Below are 22144 nucleotides of genomic sequence, written 5' to 3' on the forward strand. Positions count from 1 at the left end.
CCAGTTAGTTACCCCATAAAAGGCATGCCTCTGCTGCTCCTCTGAGCACATCTTGCCTGGCAGGTTGATATTGGAGCACACAGGCTCCAGTGCTGAGTAAGACCACTAATGTCTTTTCTTTTCCAGCATTCTGCATAGCATCTTCTAGAACCATGAAAAGTGCTGGATATTCCGAGTGTCCAACTTGATAATGTTTTGCTGCCTGTCTAGTTGTTGTTATTCATTCTTTCGCTTCGACTTGCTGTACATTTAATACGTTTATCCTTTCAAATCCAAAAATATGGCTACCATAGATCATTTTCTAGATTGCACAGCATATCCTGTTTCAAAAACAAAAATAAAGATGGATTTGCTCCATGAATCTGAAACCCCAAATTTATTAGACAAAATTTAGTCCAAGAACATGCTGCATGTTATTAATTTTATTCACGAGTGCCAGCAAGGTGACAGAGAGAAATGCACCAGGATAAAAGGTGGAGGTCTTATGCTGTAGAAGACAGAATGAACAGAGTTTTTCTTTTTTAGAGCAACGTTTCTGTTTTCCTCTCTCAAGATCATAAAAGCACCATATCCATATCAAATGCTAAAAAGGAAAGGATGTGGTAGAATGGTCCATTATCCCAGGAGTACGCTCCACTTCTCTGGCGTGGCTTAGAATCATTTTGTCAGTTAATAAAGATACACCATGGATACTTTAATGGGATTTCTATTAAACCACTTCCTTGTCTTCCGGGATGTCAGACTCTCCCGGGCTGTCTCCTGTTTCAGGCTTCCTCTCCGTCTCCTTTGCTGGATCTTTTACCTTGGACTTGATGCTGGTGATCCTGAAGGTTCCACATGCGTCTCTCGACAGATGACCTCGTCCAGGCTCTGACTCTACTCTTGTCTCTGCTGACAATCAAAGATGCTTTGTATGAGAGTGAGACTAGAGCAGCGGCCTGCTTACCATCTCCACTTAAAGCCTAATCAGATTCCACTCAGCAGTGCCCAATCCCTGTTCCAGATCCTTCCCAGGTCTTCCTCGCTGGGTTAACAAACTGTTACTTCAGAGCAAAGACCTAGGAGACAGATTTGACTCCTATGTCTTCCTCAATCCTCCTATGCAGCCCACCAGTAAGACTTTCATGTTGTTTGCTTTTGTTGTGTTTGAAACAGGAATTCACCGTGAAGACCAGAGGCTGGCCTTGAACTCAGATCCTCCTGTCTTAGCCTCCTGAGTATTGGTGTTACAGGTACGTGTTGCCAGGCTCAGATTTGGCAAGTCAAATACACATGGAATCTGATTTTTGCCTCACCTCCTCCTCAGGTTACTATGGTCACATTTTCTCTGACCTTAATTATCAAATGCAGCCCTCTGCCTTCACTTCTTTCTTAGCATCTCTGAAATGTCCATCGTCACGATTGAGGTCAGACGTGTGTGAGGTGTGTGTGTGTGTGTGTGTGTGTGTGTGTGTGTGTGTGTGTGTGGTGTGTGTGTGTGGTGTGTGTGTGTGTGGTGTGTGTGTCTGTGTGTGTGTGGTATGTGTGTGTGTGGTGTGTGTGTGTGTGGTGTGTGTGTGTGGTGTCTGTGTGTGTGTGGTGTGTGTGTGTGTGGTGTGTGTGTGTGGTGTGTGTGTGTGGTGTGTGTGTGTGGTGTGTGTGTGTCTGTGTGTGTGTGGTGTGTGTGTGTGTTTGTGTGTGGTGTGTGTGTGTGTTTGCGTGTGGTGTGTGGTGTGTGTGTGGTGTGTGTGGTGTATGTGTGTGTTGTGTGGTGTGTGTGTTGTGTGATGTGTGTGGTGTGTGTGTATGTGTGTGTGGTGTGTGTGGTGTGTGTGTATGTGTGTGTGGTGTGTGGTGTGTGTTGTGTGTTGTGTGTGTGTGTATTGTGTGTTGTGTGTGTGTGTGTTGTGTGTGGTGTGTGTGTATGTGTGTGTGGTGTGTGTGGTGTGTGTGTGGTGTGTGGTGTGTGTGGTATGTGTGTGTGTGTGGTATGTGTGTGTGTGGTGTGTGTTGTGTGTCTGTGTGGTGTGTGTGGTGTGTGTGTATGTGTGTGTGGTGTGTGTGCTGTGTGCTGTGTGTTTTGTGTGTTGTATGTTGTGTGTGTGTGGTGTGTGTGTCTGTGTGTGTGTGGTGTGTGGTGTGTGTGTGTGGTGTGTGTGTGTGTGGTGTGTGTGTGTGTGTGGTGTGTGTGGTGTATGTGTGTGTTGTGTGGTGTGTGTGTTGTGTGATGTGTGTGGTGTGTGTGTATGTGTGTGTGGTGTGTGTGGTGTGTGTGGTGGGTGTTGTGTGTGGTGTGTGTGTGTGTTGTGTGTTGTGTGTGTGTGGTGTGTGTAGTGTGTGTGTATGTGTGTGTGTGGTATGTGTGTGTGTGTGGTGTGTGTGTCTGTGTGTGTGTGGTATGTGTGTGTGTGGTGTGTGTGTCTGTGTGTGTCTGTGTGTGTGTGGTATGTGTGTGTGTGGTGTGTGTGTCTGTGTGTGTCTTTGTGTGATGTGTGTGGTGTGTGTGGTGTGTGTGGTGGGTGTTGTGTGTGGTGTGTGTGTGTGTTGTGTGTTGTGTGTGTGTGGTGTGTGTAGTGTGTGTGTATGTGTGTGTGTGGTATGTGTGTGTGTGTGGTGTGTGTGTCTGTGTGTGTGTGGTATGTGTGTGTGTGGTGTGTGTGTCTGTGTGTGTCTGTGTGTGTGTGGTATGTGTGTGTGTGGTGTGTGTGTCTGTGTGTGTCTTTGTGTGATGTGTGTGGTGTGTGTGGTGTGTGTGGTGGGTGTTGTGTGTGGTGTGTGTGTGTGTTGTGTGTTGTGTGTGTGTGGTGTGTGTAGTGTGTGTGTATGTGTGTGTGTGGTATGTGTGTGTGTGTGGTGTGTGTGTCTGTGTGTGTGTGGTATGTGTGTGTGTGGTGTGTGTGTCTGTGTGTGTCTGTGTGTGTGTGGTATGTGTGTGTGTGGTGTGTGTGTCTGTGTGTGTCTTTGTGTGATGTGTGTGATGTGTGTGGTGTGTGTGTATGTGTGTGTGTGGTGTGTGGTGTGTTTGTGTGTGTGGTGTGTGTGTGTGTTTGTGTGTGTGGTGTGTGTGTCTGTGTGCGTGTGGTGTGTGGTGTGTGTGTGCGGTGTGTGTGTGTGTGGTGTGTGTGGTGTATGTGTGTGTTGTGTTGTGTGTGTTGTGTGATGTGTGTGGTGTGTGTGTATGTGTGTGTGGTGTGTGTGGTGTGTGTGTGTGTGTGGTGTGTGTGTATGTGTGTGTGGTGTGTGTGTGTGGTGTGTGTGCGTGTGGTGTGTGTGTGTGGTGTGTGTGGTGTATGTGTGTGTTGTGTGGTGTGTGTGGTGTGTGATGTGTGTGATGTGTGTGGTGTGTGTGTATGTGTGTGTGGTGTGTGTGGTATGTGTGTGTGGTGTGTGTGGTGTGTGTGTGTGGTGTGTGGTGTGTGGTATGTGTGTGTGGTGTGTGGTGTGTGTGTGTGTGGTGTGTGTGGTGTGTGTGTATGTGTGTGTGGTGTGTGTGGTGTGTGTGGTGTGTGTGGTATGTGTGTGTGGTATGTGTGTGTGTGTGGTGTGTGTGGTGTGTGTGTGTGGTATGTGTGTGTGTGGTGTGTGTTGTGTGTGTGTTGTGTGTGTGTTGTGTGTGTGGTGTGGTGTGTGTGTATGTGTGTGTATGTGTGTGTGGTGTGTGTGGTGTGTGTGGTATGTGTGTGTGGTATGTGTGTGTGTGTGGTGTGTGTGTGGTGTGTGTGTATGTGTGTGTGGTGTGTGTGGTGTGTGTTGTGTGTGTGTTGTGTGTGTGGTGTGTGTGTGGTGTGGTGTGTGTGGTATGTGTGGTGTGTGGTATGTGTGTGTGTGGTGTGTGTTGTGTGTGTTGTGTGATGTGTGTGTGGTATGTATGTGTGTTTTTTTATAGTGTGTGTCTATGTCTCTGTGTGTGTGTGGTATGTGTGTGTTGTGTGGTGTGTGTGTGGTGTGTGCTGTGTGTGCTGTGTGTTTTGTGTGTTGTATGTTGTGTGTGTGTGTGTAGTATATGTGCCTGTTGTGTGTTGTGTGTGTGTGTGCTAGTGCACACACATGCACATGAACCCAGTCATGCATCGTAGATGAGAAGAGATCATCAGGCAGCCCACTCTGTCATTCTCTTCCTTTGAGACAAACTCTCACTGAACCTGAAGCTGGAGTGTACTGCTTCCCACCTAGCCATGGGGTCACATGGGGTCACATGGGGTCACACGGGGTCATATGGGGCTATGCCCTGCTTTTTATGTAGGTTCTGAAAGTATAAACTCATGTATTCAAATTTGCTCCAGCAGCAGAGAATCATCTCCGCAACCACAACCCCCTTTTAGAATCAGGTTTTCATGTAGCCCAGGCTAGCTTTGGTGTACAGCCAAGATGACCTTGAGCTACTGACCATTCTGTCTCTACTTCCATGTACTGAGGGTGTAAGTGTGAGCCTATGCAACTGCCTTCAGATAGATCCTTTTACAAATAAAACTTTTTACAAAAAAAAATTACACTTTTTAAAAAAACAAACAGAACACAACCTGAGCTGGCCATATTCACTTACCAGACTGAAGAGGAAATTGCAAGTCCTTTCATGGCCTCTACACTATCTGACACACACTCCCCCACCTTCATCTCCATCCGGCCCCTCGTTCTCTTACTCTGTACTAATAGCGATATAGTCTTTGTTCTGGGTGGCAGTACGCCTAGCCCCATGCCAGCATCTTTGTATTCTGCTGTTTCCCTTGGTGAGAACGCTGTTCTTCTAGACAAGGCTATTGACTCTGAGCTATATTTTATTTAGGTATTTATTCAAATATTACTTCCTTGGAGGTCTTTCCACCTGGCTATGCCGGTCTGTGTCCCCTACAACAGCATTTGTGCCTGTAATCCCTGAGAGAAGGAAACAGTCTCTCTGAGACTGGGAATTGGGTGGAAACACAGCGAAATGAAGAAACCGGATACATAAACCAGTGACAGAAGTGAGAGTCGTGCTGTGGCAATTGCAGGGGATGAGGCAGAGCGAGTGACTTTAAGGGGACTAACTTACAGAAGCTGTGCTGGTTAGTTTAGTACCCACATCACACAAGCCAGGGTCATCTGGGAAGAGAGAGCTTCCAATGAGAAAATGTCTCTATACAACCGGCCTGAAGACAACACTAGGAAGCGTTTTCTTGATTCCTGATTGATGAGGGAAGACCTAGCCTACTGTGGGCAGTGCCACCTTTGGGCTTGTGGTCCTGGGTTGTAAAAGAAAGCAAGCTGAGCAAGCCATGGAGAACAAGCCGATAAGCAGCACTCCTCCATGTTCTCTGCTTCAGTTCCTGCCTTAGGTTTCTGCTCTGCTTAAATTTCTGCCTTGGCTTCCCTTACTGATGGAGCATAACCCAGATGTGTAAACAAAGCAAACCTTTTAAGATGCTTTGGTCATTTTTTTTTTAAATCACATCAATTGAGACCTAATTAGGGTGGAGGCCCTGGGACAGGGTGGGAAGGAGGTCACATGCTGTTCTGCAAAAACACAGTGTTCCATAGTGAGTCCAAGTTCTCTTTCCTACTTAGCAGCAAGTGGTCCAAGGCAACTAAATGTGCTTCTGGGAAAAGGTAGCTTCTTATACAACTGGAGATTTGAGAGAAATAGTCATCAAAAATGCTGGCCATACGCAATATCAACCAACCAGAACCCCTCCTCACCCAGCTCCCAGGGACTAAACCACCATCCCAAGAGAACATAGGGATGGACCCAAGGCTCCATCCATCGCATATGTAGCAGAGGATGGCCTTGTTGGATATCAATGGGAGGAGAGGCCCTTGGTCCTGTCAAGGCTTGATGCCTCAGTGTAGGGGAATGTCAGGGCAGGGAAGTGGGAGGGAGTGGGTGGGTGAGGGAGCACCCTCATAGAAGCGGGGGTGGAGTGGGATAGCGGGTTTCTGGAGGGGAAACCGGGAAATGGGATAACATTTAAAAATGTAAATAAAAATGCAATTAAGAATGCCATTCATATAATACACAATCCTCAGTCTTTATGTAATAATTTTTAAAACTAAATTAAGCTGCTTCTTAACAAAAGAGCTGCACTGGTGGTTCCACAGCGCTGGTGGTCCCCCTGTCCTGCTGGTCCCACAGCGCTGGTGGTCCCCCTGTCCTGCTGGTCCCACAGCGCTGGTGGTCCCCCTGTCCTGCTGGTCCCACAGCGCTGGTGGTCCCCCTGTACTGCTGGTCCCACAGCGCTGGTGGTTCCGCTGCACTGCTGGTCCCGCTGGGCAGCAAGAGCTGGGACCACTTTAAGAGAGAGAGGCCACAGTGAGTGGGCTCCATGCCTATGCTGGAGCCCCATCTGTGTCTATAACTTTTACATTCCAAACATCTCTTCACTGGACGCTTCTATTGCTCTGTGGTTGATGCTCTGACAGGTCTTTTGTTTGCTTTAGATGGCAATCTTCTCCTTTTGCCACTCCTTGCTGAAAATCAGAGGTGTTATAACTGGAAACGAAAAGGGCTTAAGTCCTGGGGTTCTCCAACTTTCCTTAGCATCAGGTGTATTTCAGAGGACAAAACTCTAGTCTATGAGCAGACAAAAGCAGAATCGTTCTAAAGACCCATAGCCCAGAACCCACTCAGTTTTCCACCGGCTTCGCAAAGATACTTTGAAAGGTCCTTCGAAATCTCTCCGCACACGTTCAGTCCAGCTTTATCCTTTACCTTAGAGAGGGACGCTTTATTTTGTTTGGTTTGTTTCCCAGTGGGAACTGACTGATGAAGATGGGCTAGGTGGTTAGGATCCGTCCCCTCAGGCCTCAGGCAGTTAGTTTCTCCTTCTTCATACATCGCGCCCTCTTCCTCTCTGGGTCCATCTTGGTCATTCACTGTCCGTCTCCACAGAAAGAAGCACAGGGAATCGAATTACCCACCACAGTTTCGCCCCAAGGTCAGGAGAGGAAAGAGCTGTAGGGCTGGACTGCCCTGGATTCTGCAGCTTCTCTACAGTGATCTCATTTATCTACGCTGCTCCACTTTCAGTCTCTTTGGTAATTCCAAGTGGCCTGTGCAATCGTTATCTGGCCCTTGCGGGGAGATAAAAAGCCTTGTTGGTTTTAAAGGGAAAGTTTTAGTGATTGAAATTTTATCGGCAAAATGACCAGAGAGAGAGAGAGAGAGGAGAGAGAGAGAGAGAGAGAGAGAGAGAGAGAGAGAGAGAGAGCACTTTAAGAAAAAGTACTGAGACCTATTACCATTGAAATTGAGAATTTCAATTCAATGAAAGGAGACCACAGTAAGGTCATTTACCTCCTATAAACTTTAGGCACTGCATGCACACTTGTTAATGATACCAAAGGCATCTTCTGGCTACAATTTACCTTTTTGGGAATGTCTGGCATAAGAGAAATTGCCTAATCATATGTCTAAATGACAGGAACTAGAGTCATTGAAGAGGAAGGAGCCTTAACTGAGACAATGCCTCCATGAGATCAGGCTGTAGGGAACTTGGTAGGGCATTTTCTTAAATAGTGATTGATATGGGAAGGCCCGGCCCATTGTGGGTGGGGTTACCCCAGCCCAGTAGTGTCTCTCTCTCTCTCTCTGTCTCTCTCTCTCTCTGTCTCTCTCTCTCTCTTTCTCTCTCTGTCATCTCTATAATATATATTTTCCTCTATAGTATATAATAAATATATTATAAATAATTTATCTACATATTTATATGTAGTCTCTATCATGAAGCAGGCTGAGCAGGCCATGGGGAGTAATTCAGTAAGCAGCACTCTTCCGTGGCCTCGGCATCAGCTCCTGCTCCAGGTTCCTGAGTTCTTGTCCTGACGACTTTTGATGATGAGTGAACAGTGGTGTGAAGGAGCTAAGTAAACCATTTCCTCCACGACTTGCCTTGGTGGCGGCGCTTCATCCCAGCAATGGGAGCCCTAACTAAGACAGCCATCCATCTTTAATTTATAGGAACCCAACAGCAAACCTGCCAGAGTAGGAGCTGCTCCCAATCCCGCCCTCATAGAGATGAGGGAACACACGGGGACACACTTGGTGTGGCAACTCATCAGGCAGGTGCCCCTCTCAGCAAACTTGAATTTGCTCACACGGTAGTACTAAAAATAAAATTGGAAGTCAAGAAAATGAATAATTCAGCTAACACATTCAGTCTGGAATATCTGAAAATTCATATTTAACACAGGATTGAATTGGCCCAGCTGTTTACGCTTTCTCCCTGCCTCTCCCATCATCTCTGTCTGATTTATATCAGAGCCGAGGCAGCTGGGGATTGAAACACATTGGTTTCTGGACTCCAGCTTGGCCCTATCATCCCACCTCTGGCCCCCACATTTGGTCACTCCCCATCCCCCTCCACCTTCATGGATCTCAGGCACTAGGCCTGCTCACTGGGTTAGTCCCGTGTGCTGAGAAGCAGCTCACCCAGGTTCTACATACTACCTGGTGCTTGTGACCAAAGGTGTACAACCCTGACAGTGACCACAGGCCCTGAATCTACATAGAATGTCCTGTGGGAAAAGCTTTCTCTTTCCTGTCAACAAAGCCTTCCTTAGCTCAGCATTCTCAGCATTCTACTAGGATTGGGTACATGAAGGGCTACTCTCTCCATGAGGACACTCAGGGGGCACTTAAAGATTACGTAAGCTTAGAATTTCCCAGGGTTCTCTAGTGAAAAGTGGCATATTGACGCTTATTTCTTTAAATTTATTCCTGGATCCCAAACAGCTGCATAAACATAAGCACCTAGAGAAAGGGCCTGCAAATCTGTTTATTTCAATCTTCTATAAGACTCTCGCCATCACACCAAGTTAGAAAACGCTACTTTATAAAGAGTTCTGTTGCTTTCTGAGGCTCCATGTAGGCAGTTTAAGAAGACCTGGGAACCACAGTCCTAGGTATTTATATAGTGCCAGGTTTAAAGTGTCAGAGGTGTATGGATAGCAGGATGCGTGGAGAGACTGGTCCACATGGGCCACAGTCTGGGGCCTGCTGAGTTCTGAGGGAGGAAAGAGTTAAGAGAAGGGACAAGCTGTCTTTTTACAACAAGAGTTGGACTCCTTTGTAACTGACTTGGCTCTGACCAGGTTCTGTTCTGTCTCAGGTATGCACTTTGAACCTGTTCCTCCTCTCCAGTGGTGGCCTGTTCTATCCGTATGACATTCTACAGCATGGGTCCCCAGTTCCCAGAGACACTTCCCTGCCCAGACACCATTAGAGAGAAGGAGGTGGTGACGGGACACTGAGAGCTGAGATGCGGGTAGAAGGTAACATTACAGAAGCAGTAGTTTGGAAGCCTGATCATTCCTGGGCTTTTATAAGACAAGAAGGTACTCGGTTAAGCAGACAGTACGTGCTATAGTACTAATTCGTCATACTGAGGGACGATAATTCTTAGTCTCTTCCCCAAACTTCAGTCTCCCTGGGTGATATTAAGTATTTATAGAATGAATGTGAACACAGAACAAGATTTAAAAAAAAAAAAAAAACAGTCTCATGCCTTTTAAATGTTTTTATGGAAGATAAATGATAATTGAATTGAAATAAAACAAAAGTTAGTTTTGATTATAAATTGCTTTGTGCTTTATGCCTGGTAAGTTAAGCGCGCTGCTCTGGAACTGATGGGTTTGGAAGAAACATACTGAGCACCAATGATCACTATCAGGCGAGCGGGGTGAAGGTGTTGGATTTATGTATGTTAATTTGACTCATGTGCAAGTCAAAACATGTGCATTCTTAATCAGCAGCTGGCTTAATATGCTTTTCCACACTTGCAAAAAAAAGGAGAAGTACCACAGCTATCTTTTACCTCGTCGACCGTGAGCTGTCAGCTGCGATTACCGCGGATCGAGTGTATGTGGTTTATCTGGGTCCGGGACTGACTTACAAAGGCAGAAGAAAATGTGTCCCTTCTGTAGTTAAGGGGAGGGCCAACTTAAAATTTCTAGTTTATTCTCTGAGGTGTACTCCTCTAAAATTATGTCAGCTGGGTGGGGTGCTGCGGCCCTGTAATCTCTGTTCTTGGAAGGTAGAGGCGGGAGGTAGGAAGTCATGAGTTCAAGATCACCCTCCGATACTTAACACATGAGACCCTGCCTCTAAAAGCCAAACAAGTGAATAAGTATAAAATTGTTTGTATCAGTGAAATTCTTAAGTAGATAGAATTTTGGAGTACACTTGTGGCCATTTAATGACCCTCTACTGCCATTTCTATTGAAGCTTTAATTCATTCTGCAATTTCCTTATTTGGTAACTAATGCTGTGCACGAGGAATTGTAGGGTTCTCAGGAGGCTACACCAGGTCCTGGCAGCCTCCTGGAAAACATGCTGAATAGCATGGCAGCTGTGCTCCCACCAGCACATTCCAGCTCACTGATGGGGGACTCAGTATCTCTACAGAGCAGAGCGGGCAAACGGCCTGGCTGCCTGTATGGCCCTGCCCAGTTTCCGGGGCTCCTGTTCTGGGCCTCTTAGATTGGCCTTCCAGAGAATGCTTTTCTCAACTGCCTTCCAGGGGGTGGGGCTGGGTTTCTAAGGACCAATTAGCGACCGATTAAGTTTTGTTGGGGGCAGCACTCTGTATAAAAGAATACTGGGGTAAACCCTGGGGTAAAACATCATTTTCATGTAACGAACTCTTAAATAATTTTCAATTAGAGTTCCCAAAGCAAGGACACACACAAGTCAACTGTAGAACATACATCACAGACATCCGATTTTATCACATTTGAACCCAGCAGCTTATTTCTCTGTCTTGAACTGTACCTCGGTTTGTCACTTGTTAACATGGGTTTTACTTCTATGGCAAACTATGCACAACATCATAGTTATGGTCTTAACCACGTTAGACGTACAGTTCCATGGTCACAGACACATTCACAGCGCCTTGCAACCACCACCTCTAACTGTTTCTAGAACTATTCATAGTCCCAAACAGAAACTCTGTGCTTGTTAAACATTAATGGCTCCTTTCTTTTTCCTCCGTCTCTGGTAACACCTCAGTTCTACTTCTACATCTAAGAATTTAACTGTTCCAAGTACCTCTTACAACAAATCACACAACATTTATTATTTTGTGCTGGGATTAGTTCAGCAGGGTCTTAATACCTTCAAAGTTTGTTCATGTTCTAACCGCTATCAGAATTTCACTTCCATGGGATGACTCAGTGGGTAAAATGCTTGCCCATGCAAGACTGATGATCTGAGTTCAGTTCCTGGAACCCACAAAAAAAACAAGATGAGGTGTCTGACATCTGCTTTCTCAGTCAGGACTCCTCAGGCAAGATGGGAGGCAAAGGAGAATGGCCTAGAAGCTTGCCTGCCAGCTAGCCTAGAGAATGCAGAATAGGAGAGACGTCAGAAGAGCCTCAACAAAGTAGGAGAGAACCAACACATGCAGACACACACACTCACACACACACTCACACACATAGTCACACACACACTCGCATACACACACCCACGTACACACTCACAAACACACATACACTCACACACTCACATACACACTCACAAACACACATACACTCACATACATTATTTTTTAAAAAGCTGTCAGAATCTCAATCCTTGATAAGGTGGAAATCCTTGTATACTTAATATATTGAATGCAGTTGCTGGTGTAGTTTCCTTTTTATTGCTATGCTAAACACTGTGATTTAAAAGTAAATTGGGGCAGAAAGGGTTTATTTTAGCCTACAGGGCGCAACTCATTAACAATGGAAGCCAAGGGAGGAACTGAACCAGAATCAAAGACCATACATGCTACCTACTGGCTTTCTTCCACACTTTTGTCCAGACACTACTCTTCATAGTCCAGACCTATGGGAAAAAAATGTTCCACAGATATGTCCATAGGCCAATTTGTCAGTTGATGGTCCCTCTTCACAGCAACTTTGTGGCAAGTTGTCAGGTGTAGCAACTTGGTGGCAAATTGACATTAAAACTAACTATCATACATGGAATGGTAATTTTAATATAAATGTATGCCCTAAATTAATACAGTAGCTGTTTTTATCTTAGCCAGTCTTTATCTTTTCTTTATCTTAGTCTGATAATGACACAGAGAGACCAAGATTTATTTTCAACTTAAAGTACAATAACTAGGCCTTATAATCCTATTCTAATTCTCTAATCTAATCTGGTTACCGGCCAGCCAAAATCCCTGAGATACTTGGAGTTTTGTATCCGTCTAGCCCTTTGGGCTTCCGGTGTCTGCCTTGTTGTCTTCCGGACCACTTCCTCCTGGTGACTCCTTCCTTTCTCTTTCTTTCCCTCTTCCCCTGGCTGGCGGAAATCCCGCTTCATGTTTACTATTGCCTAGTTATTGGCTTTTCCAGCTTTTATTGACAAGGCAGAGAATAAATGATGAACATTGTTTACACAAACTTGAGACAGGAAATTCTTGACATCAGCATTACAATGCCATGTCTGGATCACAACAAGATATGAGCACAGAGAAATCAGTATTTGAACAACACAAGGATAAACTTTACGTGGTACACAATAACATTATGCCTGCACACATATGATTATATGACATGTAATTTTGCTATGTTATAATATGTAACATTTTATTTACCTGTTGATATCCAGTTGGTTTCTACCCTTTGACCAACGGCCGGCGATCAACACTGAAGTCACGTGTTGGTTTGTTTCTTATCCTCAGTTCTTTGAGGTAAGCACTGGGCTGGGGTTTCTGGGACTTCTGGGCACTGATGGTTTTCCCACAGCAGCTACAGCCTAGTGGGTAAATATAGAAATTAAAATCCACTCTTTCAGTCTCGACCTCATTCAAATCAACAGCTCGGATGTAAGACAGTCTTGTGTAATGCATTCCTGTTCTTGGTAGCTGTATTCAGCAGACGCTTCGAGGAGAGTCAAAGGGGGAGTGGAGGAGAAGGAAGAAAAACAGAATTAGGGGTCTTTATTTTTATTTTTAAAACAACTCCATCATGAACATTAACCACATGCATCTTTGCATGCTTCCCTTAATTTATTCTGAGCCATGTTTTTACTTTTATTTCTTCCAGTTACTGACTTAATTGGAAACCACGGACACAAGTTGGTTTATTTGTTTACATGTGTGGGGATGGTGGTGGTAGATGGGGCAAGATCTGACTACACGGCTCAGGCTGGGATCTAATTCACAGTCCCCCTGTCTCCACCTAGGAATACTCCACCATGCATCACTAGACCAGGCTGGGCATAAGTATATGCTCAGTAAATATTTGCTGTTGAGTCAATTAATTATGAATAATAAAAGCTGGACAAATACCTGATCTGATGTATCTGCTGATACCCAGCCCTGTGTCTTGGAAAGTGATGTGATGCGGAAGGAGAGTTTTGTTTTCAAAAAGACAACCGAGATTTTGTTTGCTTGGAAGTGCACCACATGTATCTGCCCAGAGAGGCCAGATGAGAGCATTAAACCTGGGACCGTAGTTACACAGTCCTGTTAGCTATCATGTAGGGGCTAGGAACTGAACTCGTATCCTCTGCAAGAGCAGCAAGTGCTTTTAATCACTGAGCCTGATCTTGAGTCCCAGAAACAAAGATTTTAGAGGTAAAGAAGAAAAAAAAAAATCAATGTTAACAGAAAATTACTGGATACAGTCAGCATGCCCAGAGCTAAATGGAACAGGCTACAGAAAGAGTTGGATTCTATTTAACCTGGGGAAGCGTTGGCGATGGGTAGGAAGGAGCGCTTTGTGGTGGGAGTGGCATTTCAAAGCCGTTTGGAAGTTGGAATGAGGTTGGAGATAAAGGGCATGTGCAGCAGTTTGCCTCTAACGAATGAAGCAGGCTGAGACAGAAGCCGCTCACTCCAGAGTGTACTGGGTGATGTGGGCAGGTTCTGGGTGGAACACCGTAGTCTCAAAAAGAAACTGCAAGTGGCTCCCAGTCTGATGAAGGGTTTCTCTGCTCTGTTTTGGGCACTGACAAATGGAAGATTTAATGAACAAGACTTTTCTCTGCACAATAAGATCAGACATATTATTTATTAATGGGAAAAATATGCCAAAACATACATAATAGTTTTCTTTGTACAGTTTCCATGAAGGGTGCTTTAAAGATGTCTTCTAAATGTTAGAGAAGGAGGATATACTATTTTTCTCTGTAAGGCGAAGCTTTTAAAGATCATGCTGTATTGATTAGAATGTTTTGGACTAAGCTGCAGAAAGGGCCTTTAACTAAATCAGTCAGAAAGAAAGTCCACTGGAAAGAAACGCTAGCTTATGGAGGCTGCAGCCGGGCAGGAAACCAGAACGGTGCTGAAGGAGGCAGAGGGCAGCCCCAGGCTTGTCCACAGGTGCCAAGGAAGAGGTCCCGGTGATGCCTGGTGGCTCCCTCGCCCTGCTAAGTGTCAGGAAGGGAGCTTCTGGCAACATGTGTCCCAGTTCTCTTATGGAAAGGGTGGGGTTGGCTTCCAGCTGTTTCCAAAGCTAGAAGAAATTTAGGGACAGTTACTAAAAGAAAATGGAATGGCATCTGTACTGGCTAGTTTTGTGTGTCAACATGACACAAGTTGGAGTTGACTAAGACGGCATTTACCTATATATTTCGATCTCTATCTAATCTCTGTATCTAATCTATCTAGATCTATAGCTACTCTGTCATATTTTGAATTTATTAGCAAATTGTAATATTTTTTTCATTTTATTTTCATATGTGCCCTTGTAGGCATATACATCTACGTCATGGCTCCAGACCAAAGACCAGAGGATGACTATAGGTGCTTTCCTTACATGATGTGGGTCCTGGGGACTGAATCAGGCTTTTTTTTTTTTTTTTTTTTTTTTTTTTTTCAAGTACCCTCAGCTGTTGAACCAGCTCACCAGCCCCAAGTTATAATGATTTTAAAGTGCAACAATCATGCCCTATCTAGGGTTGTTTAATCATTTTTCTCTCTTTTTGTCTTCTTCTTGGGGCTCTGAAAACCCATCCTTTTTCATGGGTATGGATGGGACAGGGAACCAGCGGGCCATCATGGTGGGATAATTCTTGGGGATTTTGCCTACTTTGCAATACAAAAGAAGGTACAACAGCCATTGAACTTAGCCAAAGTGGTATTTAATTTTATTGTGTTTTAGTTGGGACTAACTAGTTTTGTGATCAGGATTCTTTGCTTTGCAAATCTGAGCTACTTCAGAGTATCTAAAGCCAGGGTGAGATGGGAAGAGTTTGTAAATCTCAGGCCTGGAGCCCTGTTGCAAAATCTTAGAGATAGCGCTCTTCCAGAGAGCAAAACAAGTGAGTCTTGGTGCTGCCCACGCTGTGGGAGATACCTTATGTCTCCTCGTTTAGCTCCCTTCTTTCTTCCAAGGAGGCTCTGGTTACTTGGGACAGAGGCCTGGAAATATTGTTTCCACCTGAACTGCAGTCAAGGATACCCTTGCTTTTGAATCCCAGGTGAGAGAGAGGAGCATGGGTTTGACCTAGTTTTTATTCATTCTGCTGGTTGTTATGAGGGTCCCGGCCCACATACAGTCCTTGGGGTTGTGGAAGTCTAAGAGAAAGGAATGGCTGTGAGCTGAGAGGTTCCCTGTGTATGTTGGACAGAAACAGAAACTGGTGAGAAAGATGAAAGTATGGAGATGGTGCTGTGAGAGAAATCTGGGAGGGCTTCGGTGGATATTCTAGAAGACAAATCCAGAAGATTCTAGAAGATGCATAAGAACCCAACCTAGTTGGGTTTCTCTGTTGCTGTGATAGTGCACTGACCGAAAAACCGAGTTAAGGGAGAAGACAGAATTTAAAGGGCTGTTTCATTTTATGATTCCAAGGTCATACAGAGTAGGTTGCCTAAGGGAGTCAGAGCAGGAGCTCAAGGCAAGAACCTGGGGCCAGGAACTAAAGCAGAGACCACAGAGGAGTACCCACTGCCTTGCTCCCCATGGGTTTGCTCAGCCTGCTTTCTTACAGAACCCAGAACCCCTGCCCAGGGTTAACAACCTACAGTTGACTAGGTGGTTTCCCAGAAAGTGTGCCACAAACAACTCCCTAGGCCAGTCTGACAGAGCCAGTTCCTCAACTGAAGCTGATCCCTGTCTGTGTCAAGCTGACAGAACCTGTACAGGACCTCACAGGGAAAACCGACAAGTCAAAGGGCTTTCTTCATATGTGTAGAAATGGCACCTTTTCTCCAAGCGTCATAACTAAGACATGGTGACGTGTGCAGAGTGTCCTTCAGGACCGGGTAGATCAGCCATGATCTGTAGTGTGATGGCCAAGGCTCCTCCATTTTACTCTGTGTTGTCCTTAGTGTGGTTTTTATTACCAGGGACCAGGTGTTGCATGCAGCATAGTGGAGTTCCAGGGCAACGGGATGTCGTTTCTTAATACAGGAAGATTCCCCCAAAAGTCTCCTTACCATTCATGGCAGAGAGAAAAGACATGGAGGCCTCTATACTGGCAAACACTGGGTTTCTGGGAAAAAGGAGACCATGCCTGTCAACGGGAAATTCAGAGCTTAGGAAAACACAGAGGCCTCGGGGAAGGAGTCAGAGTGGAGGGAAGCCAGAAGGTAGGGCAGGAGAACTGAAACAAGACGGAGGCAGGCGGGCAAGCTGCTAAATGCAGTGTCAGGCAGATGTGCCATTGCCGTACCTCGCTGTGCATCAAGGCAACTGTTAGAACACACTTTACCTGTTTGTACTGCCATTTAAAAAGCCCATTAGCTCTTTAGTAATTAAACTTATCAGCCATTTTTTCAACCTCAGAATTATAAATGAGACGGTTGTAGCAAAATCCCCACAGATCTCTTTTTGCTTCAAAATAAGCCAGAATTTATTGGATTGTGAGGGAGCTATATGAAATACAATTGCTTATTTAGGTATGTCTTTATTATAATTTGATTTCTAATTGTAAAAGCAATATCTATATATCTATATATCTATATCTATATCTATCTATATATATATATATAAACTTGGACATCAGAAACATGAAACCAAAATAGCCTATGATTCCACAGTCTTGGTGGCCATCACTGTGCCTGGAGGCTCCTAGAGATGGGATAGGGCTCGGAAGGGAGATTATGTGCCTAGTTTTATAGCAGTCAGAGGGTAAGTAGTTGGACTTGTGGAGTGGAGCATCTATCTGGATGACTAGGCAGACAGCTCATTATTTTGCTGGGGATATTTTGAATTGTAAGTTTGTTCCTTCTTGTAACTAGCTATGGTTTCAGACCGGATGCTCTGGGCCTGCTCATTAAGGTGTGGAATTCTCTGCACCCGTGTTGTGATTTCTTCTTTGTGATTTCTTCAGACCCTGCAGCTAGGCTTGTTTGGTTAACTCACTCTGGTGAGAGATTTTGCTCAGAGGCAGTGGTGGCCTTAGTCTGAGTGGATGACCTGCTCAGAGGCAAACATGACCTCAGCTCGAGCACTCTGAAGGTAGAATAGTTCAGCACGGCCATCAGGCTGAACTACCTCCCATAACCAATGACTACTCTTTCTCAGCAAATGACTCAGCATTTTATATGTTGGAGTATATCATATACATGGTACGAGAATATGAAAAACAGATTATCATTTATGTGACAAGATTCAGAAAACAAACGCGTATGCACAGATGAAGCAGGTCTCACTCTCGCTGGTGTTTTTGAGTCTCCTGGTTTACTTCTACTATTACACTTGCTTTTATTTCCGACCACAGACAGTGTACTGGTTGGTTTTTGTCAACTTGGGGAGAGGGAATCTCAGCAGAGGATTGGCTGTATCATACTGGCCTGTAGGCAAGTCTGTGGATCGTTTTTTCCTGGTTAATGACTGGTGGGGGAGGGCCCAGATCACTATGGTGGCACCACCCACGGGCAGGTGGTCCTAAGCAGACCAAAGGGAGCAAGCCAGTAAGGGATATTCCTCTGTGGCCTCTGTTTCAGTTTCTGTCTCCGGGTTCCTACCTTGGCTTCCCTCAGGGATGGATGTAAACTATAAGCCAAAGAATCCCTCCCCTCCCACAGTTGTATTTTAGTCATGGCGTTTTATCACAGCAATAGAAAGCGAACTACGATGGACCTCTTACTCACCAAGGAAATATGTGTACACGAGCCCTTTTGCCGATGGCGTTGTCATTCTACAACATGGCAGCCCGCTGCATTCATTGCTATGCACCTTACATTTTACCATCTAACAATATTTCTTAAAGGTAACTCCATATGCTGTATACGGGATTTATATATATAAACTTTATAATTGCCAATCATTGGCAAGCTCTTCATAATCGGCGGCCTTAATGGCTATGGAACTTGAACAAATGATTCATTCAATCTTGTAATAAATATTTACCAGCCACCTGCATAGCCCAGGTGATTCTTAGATAAGAAGAGATAAACCACACCCTTAAAGGAGTGGAGACCAGCCAGGTAAACAAGTAATTACAAGCTGTTGCGAAGTCCCAGTAAAGGAGAAAGTCTCCAAGATGTTACACAAAGGTGTGGAAGGATAAGTCGGGTATGTCATAGACGAAAGGCAAGCAGAGGACTCTAGCCAGTGACAGGGGCATGCGCAATGGCACAGATGTGGGGAGGATGGCTGTAGTTAGGTAACTGTAAGGAGTTGGGTACAGCCCCAACTACTTGATCCATCAACTTGTGGTCAAGTGTTCAAAATAAATAATGCCACCACATATAACTTGCAGTATATAGCCTTTTCCATATCTTTGAGTATTTCTTTGGCTACATTCCCAGACACGGGGCTGCTGAGTCAAAACGTGATAGTTTGACCTGAGACATGGAGCCAAAATGCTTTCCAAATGGGCCATATCTCTCGTACACTGTAAGTGCACAGACCTTGCAGTCCATTGCAATGCGATGTGTAAGCCAGTGCTCCTGGGTCTCGCACTTTTGTCATTAAGTTACTGTAACCTTTGATTAGCAGAGAGTTAAACTTTATGTGTCTCTTTATGTGTTTTGTTATTTGTTTATTGTTTTGTAACAGGGTTTCTTTATGTATCAATGGCTAGCCTCAAACTCAAGTGATTTCCCTCTGCCTTGGCCTTCTGAGTTCTGGGATCAAAGGCTTTTGCCACCACTGTCCCGGCCTCAAGGGATATTTCTGTCAAGAGGTTTAACAAAGATTCTACTTTCCACATTGCTTAAAAATATGCTCAGTGCATTGATCTTCACAGAAGTAACGTTGGCTATATGAAGTGATATGGGACTATTCAACTAGTGTTTTTTGTTGTTTGTCTTTTGTTTTTTAGCTGTTCTCCAAATTGCCAATGAGTGATTTTTTTTTTTTTTGAGATAGGTTCTCAGGAATCCCACCATGGTCCAGAATTTACTATGTAGCCAAAGATGACTTTGAACCCCTGACACTCCCGCCCCCACCTCCCACGTGCTGGCAGTACAGACACACAGCACCATGGTCTATTGATGTTTAAGGTTTTATTTTGAGAGATGTTTTAGGTTTGTGGTGAAGGAGGAGGAAAAACGACATGCTATGGCATTTCTGTTATCCGACATCCCCCAAAGGCAAAACCATGGAAACATAAAACATCAGTGGCTTGTAGGGGGTGGGGTTAGGGGAATGAGGAATGTCTAGGCAGAGCCCAGAGGTTTCTAGGACAGAGAAAATACATGGTATGGTGCTCTAATGAGAGATACATGTCATTAGATGTTCATCTAAGCTATGGATATGCAGCCCCAAAGGTGGACCCTAGTCAAGCTCTGGACTTTGAGTGCGAATTATGTGTCAGAGAAGGTTCCTCGATCGCAGCAAATGGGCCGTGTTGGTGGGGGGTGGTGGTGGTGAAGTGAGGAACTATGCCTGTGTGACAGCAAGGGTACTTGGGGGTATCACTTAAGGATAAGGGTAAGTCATCAATTGGATTTAATTCTAGTTCTTTTTTTTTTTTGAAAGGTGTCATGTAGCTTAAGAGAGACCTTTCCTCTGACTTTTCCAGCATTCTGAGGCAGCAGTCCTATTTATATACAACAGCATATGTAGGCTTAGGTAAAGCGTGTCAGCGTTCTCCTTGTTAGTAAGGAAATCCATTGCTGGATGGGGACCTCTGCTTGGGCTGGGTGGAGGGAACTAGGGTGATTTCATCCACTGCTTGCCAGCAACATGATATGGAGGGATAGTGTTCCTGGCCCTCCTGCCTTTTGGGTACCCTGACTCACAACTCTAACATTGCTTCAATCCTCCTGAAAGCCCGGCCCATCTAGAGAGAGTTTACTGCATGTAAAATAAACTTGCCTTACCGGAGCTTGACTGCTGATTGCAGATTTTGAGCAAAAGGCAGAGGGAGTTAATTACCAAAATCCTAGGTAGGAGATTCTGGCCTCAAGTTCCCCACCACCCCGAAGTTATCACCTGTGGAGCGTCTTAAACACGCAAATTTTGGGCCCAGTCTCCCTGGGTGGTTCTGGAAATTCTTACCTTTTTCTACCATGGATATCTGAAGACTTAAGCAAATTCCCCTAGAAAGCTACCCTTTCTTCTCTTCCTACAAAACCCTGGTGCCCGTTTCCCTGCACTTGTGCAAAGTGCCCGAAGAATATACACACATAACTGCTAGGTACATGTGCTCCCCCCCCCCCCCCCCCGCCTTCTCAAAGTTTCCTCCCTCTAAGTTCTGTTCTCTCCCAGAGGTTGAAGTGCTCTGTATCTACAAACCCAATTGGCATTTCCCAGAGGAAGACAGTCCTGTATGTAACTCCTGGATCGCTTCCTCAGTTAGAAAGCAGTTATATTCCTTAGACAATATCCATCAACGGTGGGAAGAAGTTCGTGCTCTGGATGAGAACCTGGGTCAGGACTCCTCTGGGCCAGTTCCCCTTTCTCACCTCCATTTGCAGGATGAGGTTCATTTCTTTGGCCGTTGGGAAGAGTGGGTTGGTCTTGGAGGGATTGAGAGTATCCTTTGAGATGCCCACTCCCCAATTCTCTCTTCTTTAACGGCCTAGATCCATCTTGAACACCTCAACAAAGCCCACCCGCGACACTCTACTCTGCTGTTGGGTGGCAAGGCGTCCGCTCTTCCTCATAGTGCAGCAGCAGCAGGAGGAGGAGGAGGTCGGTGTGGTTAGATAGCTAGAGGACCCTGTCTCTGTGTGTCTGTGTGAGCGCGCGTGTGTGTTAGGAGGCGGGCGCTCACCCAGTCCTCATACCCCGAAGCCACTCTCTTTTTAAGGGTCCCTCCAGAGCTGCTGGTGGCCGAGAAAAGGATCCGTAGCTCATCCACCAGGGTCGGTCCTTCTACCCTGGCTCCTCTAAATCAGCGCGCTGAGGGGTGCTCCCTTGTCTCTCCCGGCGGCTAGAGGATCGGGAAGAAGGGGCGGGGAGCAAGGAGGCGAAGAAACAGAGGGACACGCGGACCGCGACAGAGGTGGCGCGGCTGCGTCGTGCGGCCGCCTCTCGGGAGCTCCCGAGCACGAGTCGAGCGCGCGCGCGCCTCGCCGACCCAGGCGCCGGGCGGAGCTGCGGGCCGGGGCGGGCGGAGCGAGCGGCGGGAGGAGCGAGCGGTGGGAGGCGCGCGAGCGGGCGGCGGGCAGCGTCTCCGCCGGCATCTGCGCGGCCGCCTTTGCCCGGAGCCCGGGGACCGAGCGCCGGACCCGCCGCCTGGCGCACGGACGCGGAGCTCCCGCTTTGTGCTCCGCGCCGGTTCGACGAGCATTCCCGGAGGCTGCGGCCACCGCGCCCCGGCGGCCTCGGAGGCCCGCGGCTGGAGGTGCCGGAGCCGCTCGGTCCGCGCGGCTGAGCCCCGCGTGCCCCACTGCTCGCCGGGCTGCTCCGAGCCGCGGTGCTCCGGGGCTCCAAACTCGGGCTGGCGGGGCAAGTGTCTTCATGAACCCAGAGGATGTCCGGGAAGCACTACAAGGGTCCTGAAGTCAGTTGTTGCATCAAATACTTCATTTTTGGCTTCAATGTCATATTTTGGGTAAGTTGGAGCGCTCCTGGGCTTCCAAGTGTTGTGGAGGGTGGGTGGGCGACGGTCCCTCGCCGCGGTCGCTGCCTTTACTTTTCGCCGCCCCCGGGGCGCCTGCCCCAGTCGCGGCGAGAGGCGTCTACCTTCCGCCTTCCCGGCTCGAGCATGGGAGAGAAAAACACTTCATCCTTTCCAGGACCGGGAGGAGGTGAAAAGAGGAACCGAGCCGGGCAGGGGGCAGCCAGGCCTTAGGGTGGCATTTTTCTTTCTTTTCTTTCTTTTTTTTTCGGGGGTGTGTGTGTGGGGCGAATA

The 22144-nt window shown here is 46.3% G+C and overlaps 2 protein-coding genes across 3 annotated transcripts in view; one reads left to right on the plus strand and one right to left on the minus strand.

Moving 5' to 3' along the window:
* Nucleotides 1–409: 409 nt before the first annotated feature.
* On the minus strand, nt 410–21752 carry LOC134485690 (CRACD-like protein). The gene is made up of 3 exons (XM_063282750.1): nt 20751–21752; nt 12537–12697; nt 410–891 (listed from the first exon to the last, which is right to left on the minus strand). The coding sequence occupies exon 1, from the start codon at nt 21750–21752 to the stop codon at nt 21177–21179; it is 576 nt and encodes a 191-aa protein (XP_063138820.1). The 3' UTR covers nt 410–891; nt 12537–12697; nt 20751–21176.
* Tspan5 (tetraspanin 5) overlaps nt 21704–22144 on the plus strand; it is a 171492-nt gene continuing 171051 nt past the window's right edge. The window contains exon 1 of one of the 2 annotated variants that reach the window (XM_039102726.2): nt 21704–21844. In XM_039102726.2, the coding sequence (XP_038958654.1) occupies nt 21764–21844 (81 nt within the window). In that variant the 5' untranslated portion in view covers nt 21704–21763. The remainder of the gene's footprint in view (nt 21845–22144) is intronic. The other variant, NM_001004090.2, reaches the window with a different exon arrangement.

This window comes from Rattus norvegicus, chromosome 2 (genome assembly GCF_036323735.1).
Source record: "Rattus norvegicus strain BN/NHsdMcwi chromosome 2, GRCr8, whole genome shotgun sequence".
Classification (NCBI taxonomy): domain Eukaryota; kingdom Metazoa; phylum Chordata; class Mammalia; order Rodentia; family Muridae; genus Rattus; species Rattus norvegicus.

What these genes read in the sequence shown, in the direction of transcription:
- LOC134485690 (XM_063282750.1), bottom strand. Translation starts at nt 21,752, where the DNA reads ATGAAGACACTTGCCCCGCCAGCCCGAGTTTGGAGCCCCGGAGCACCG.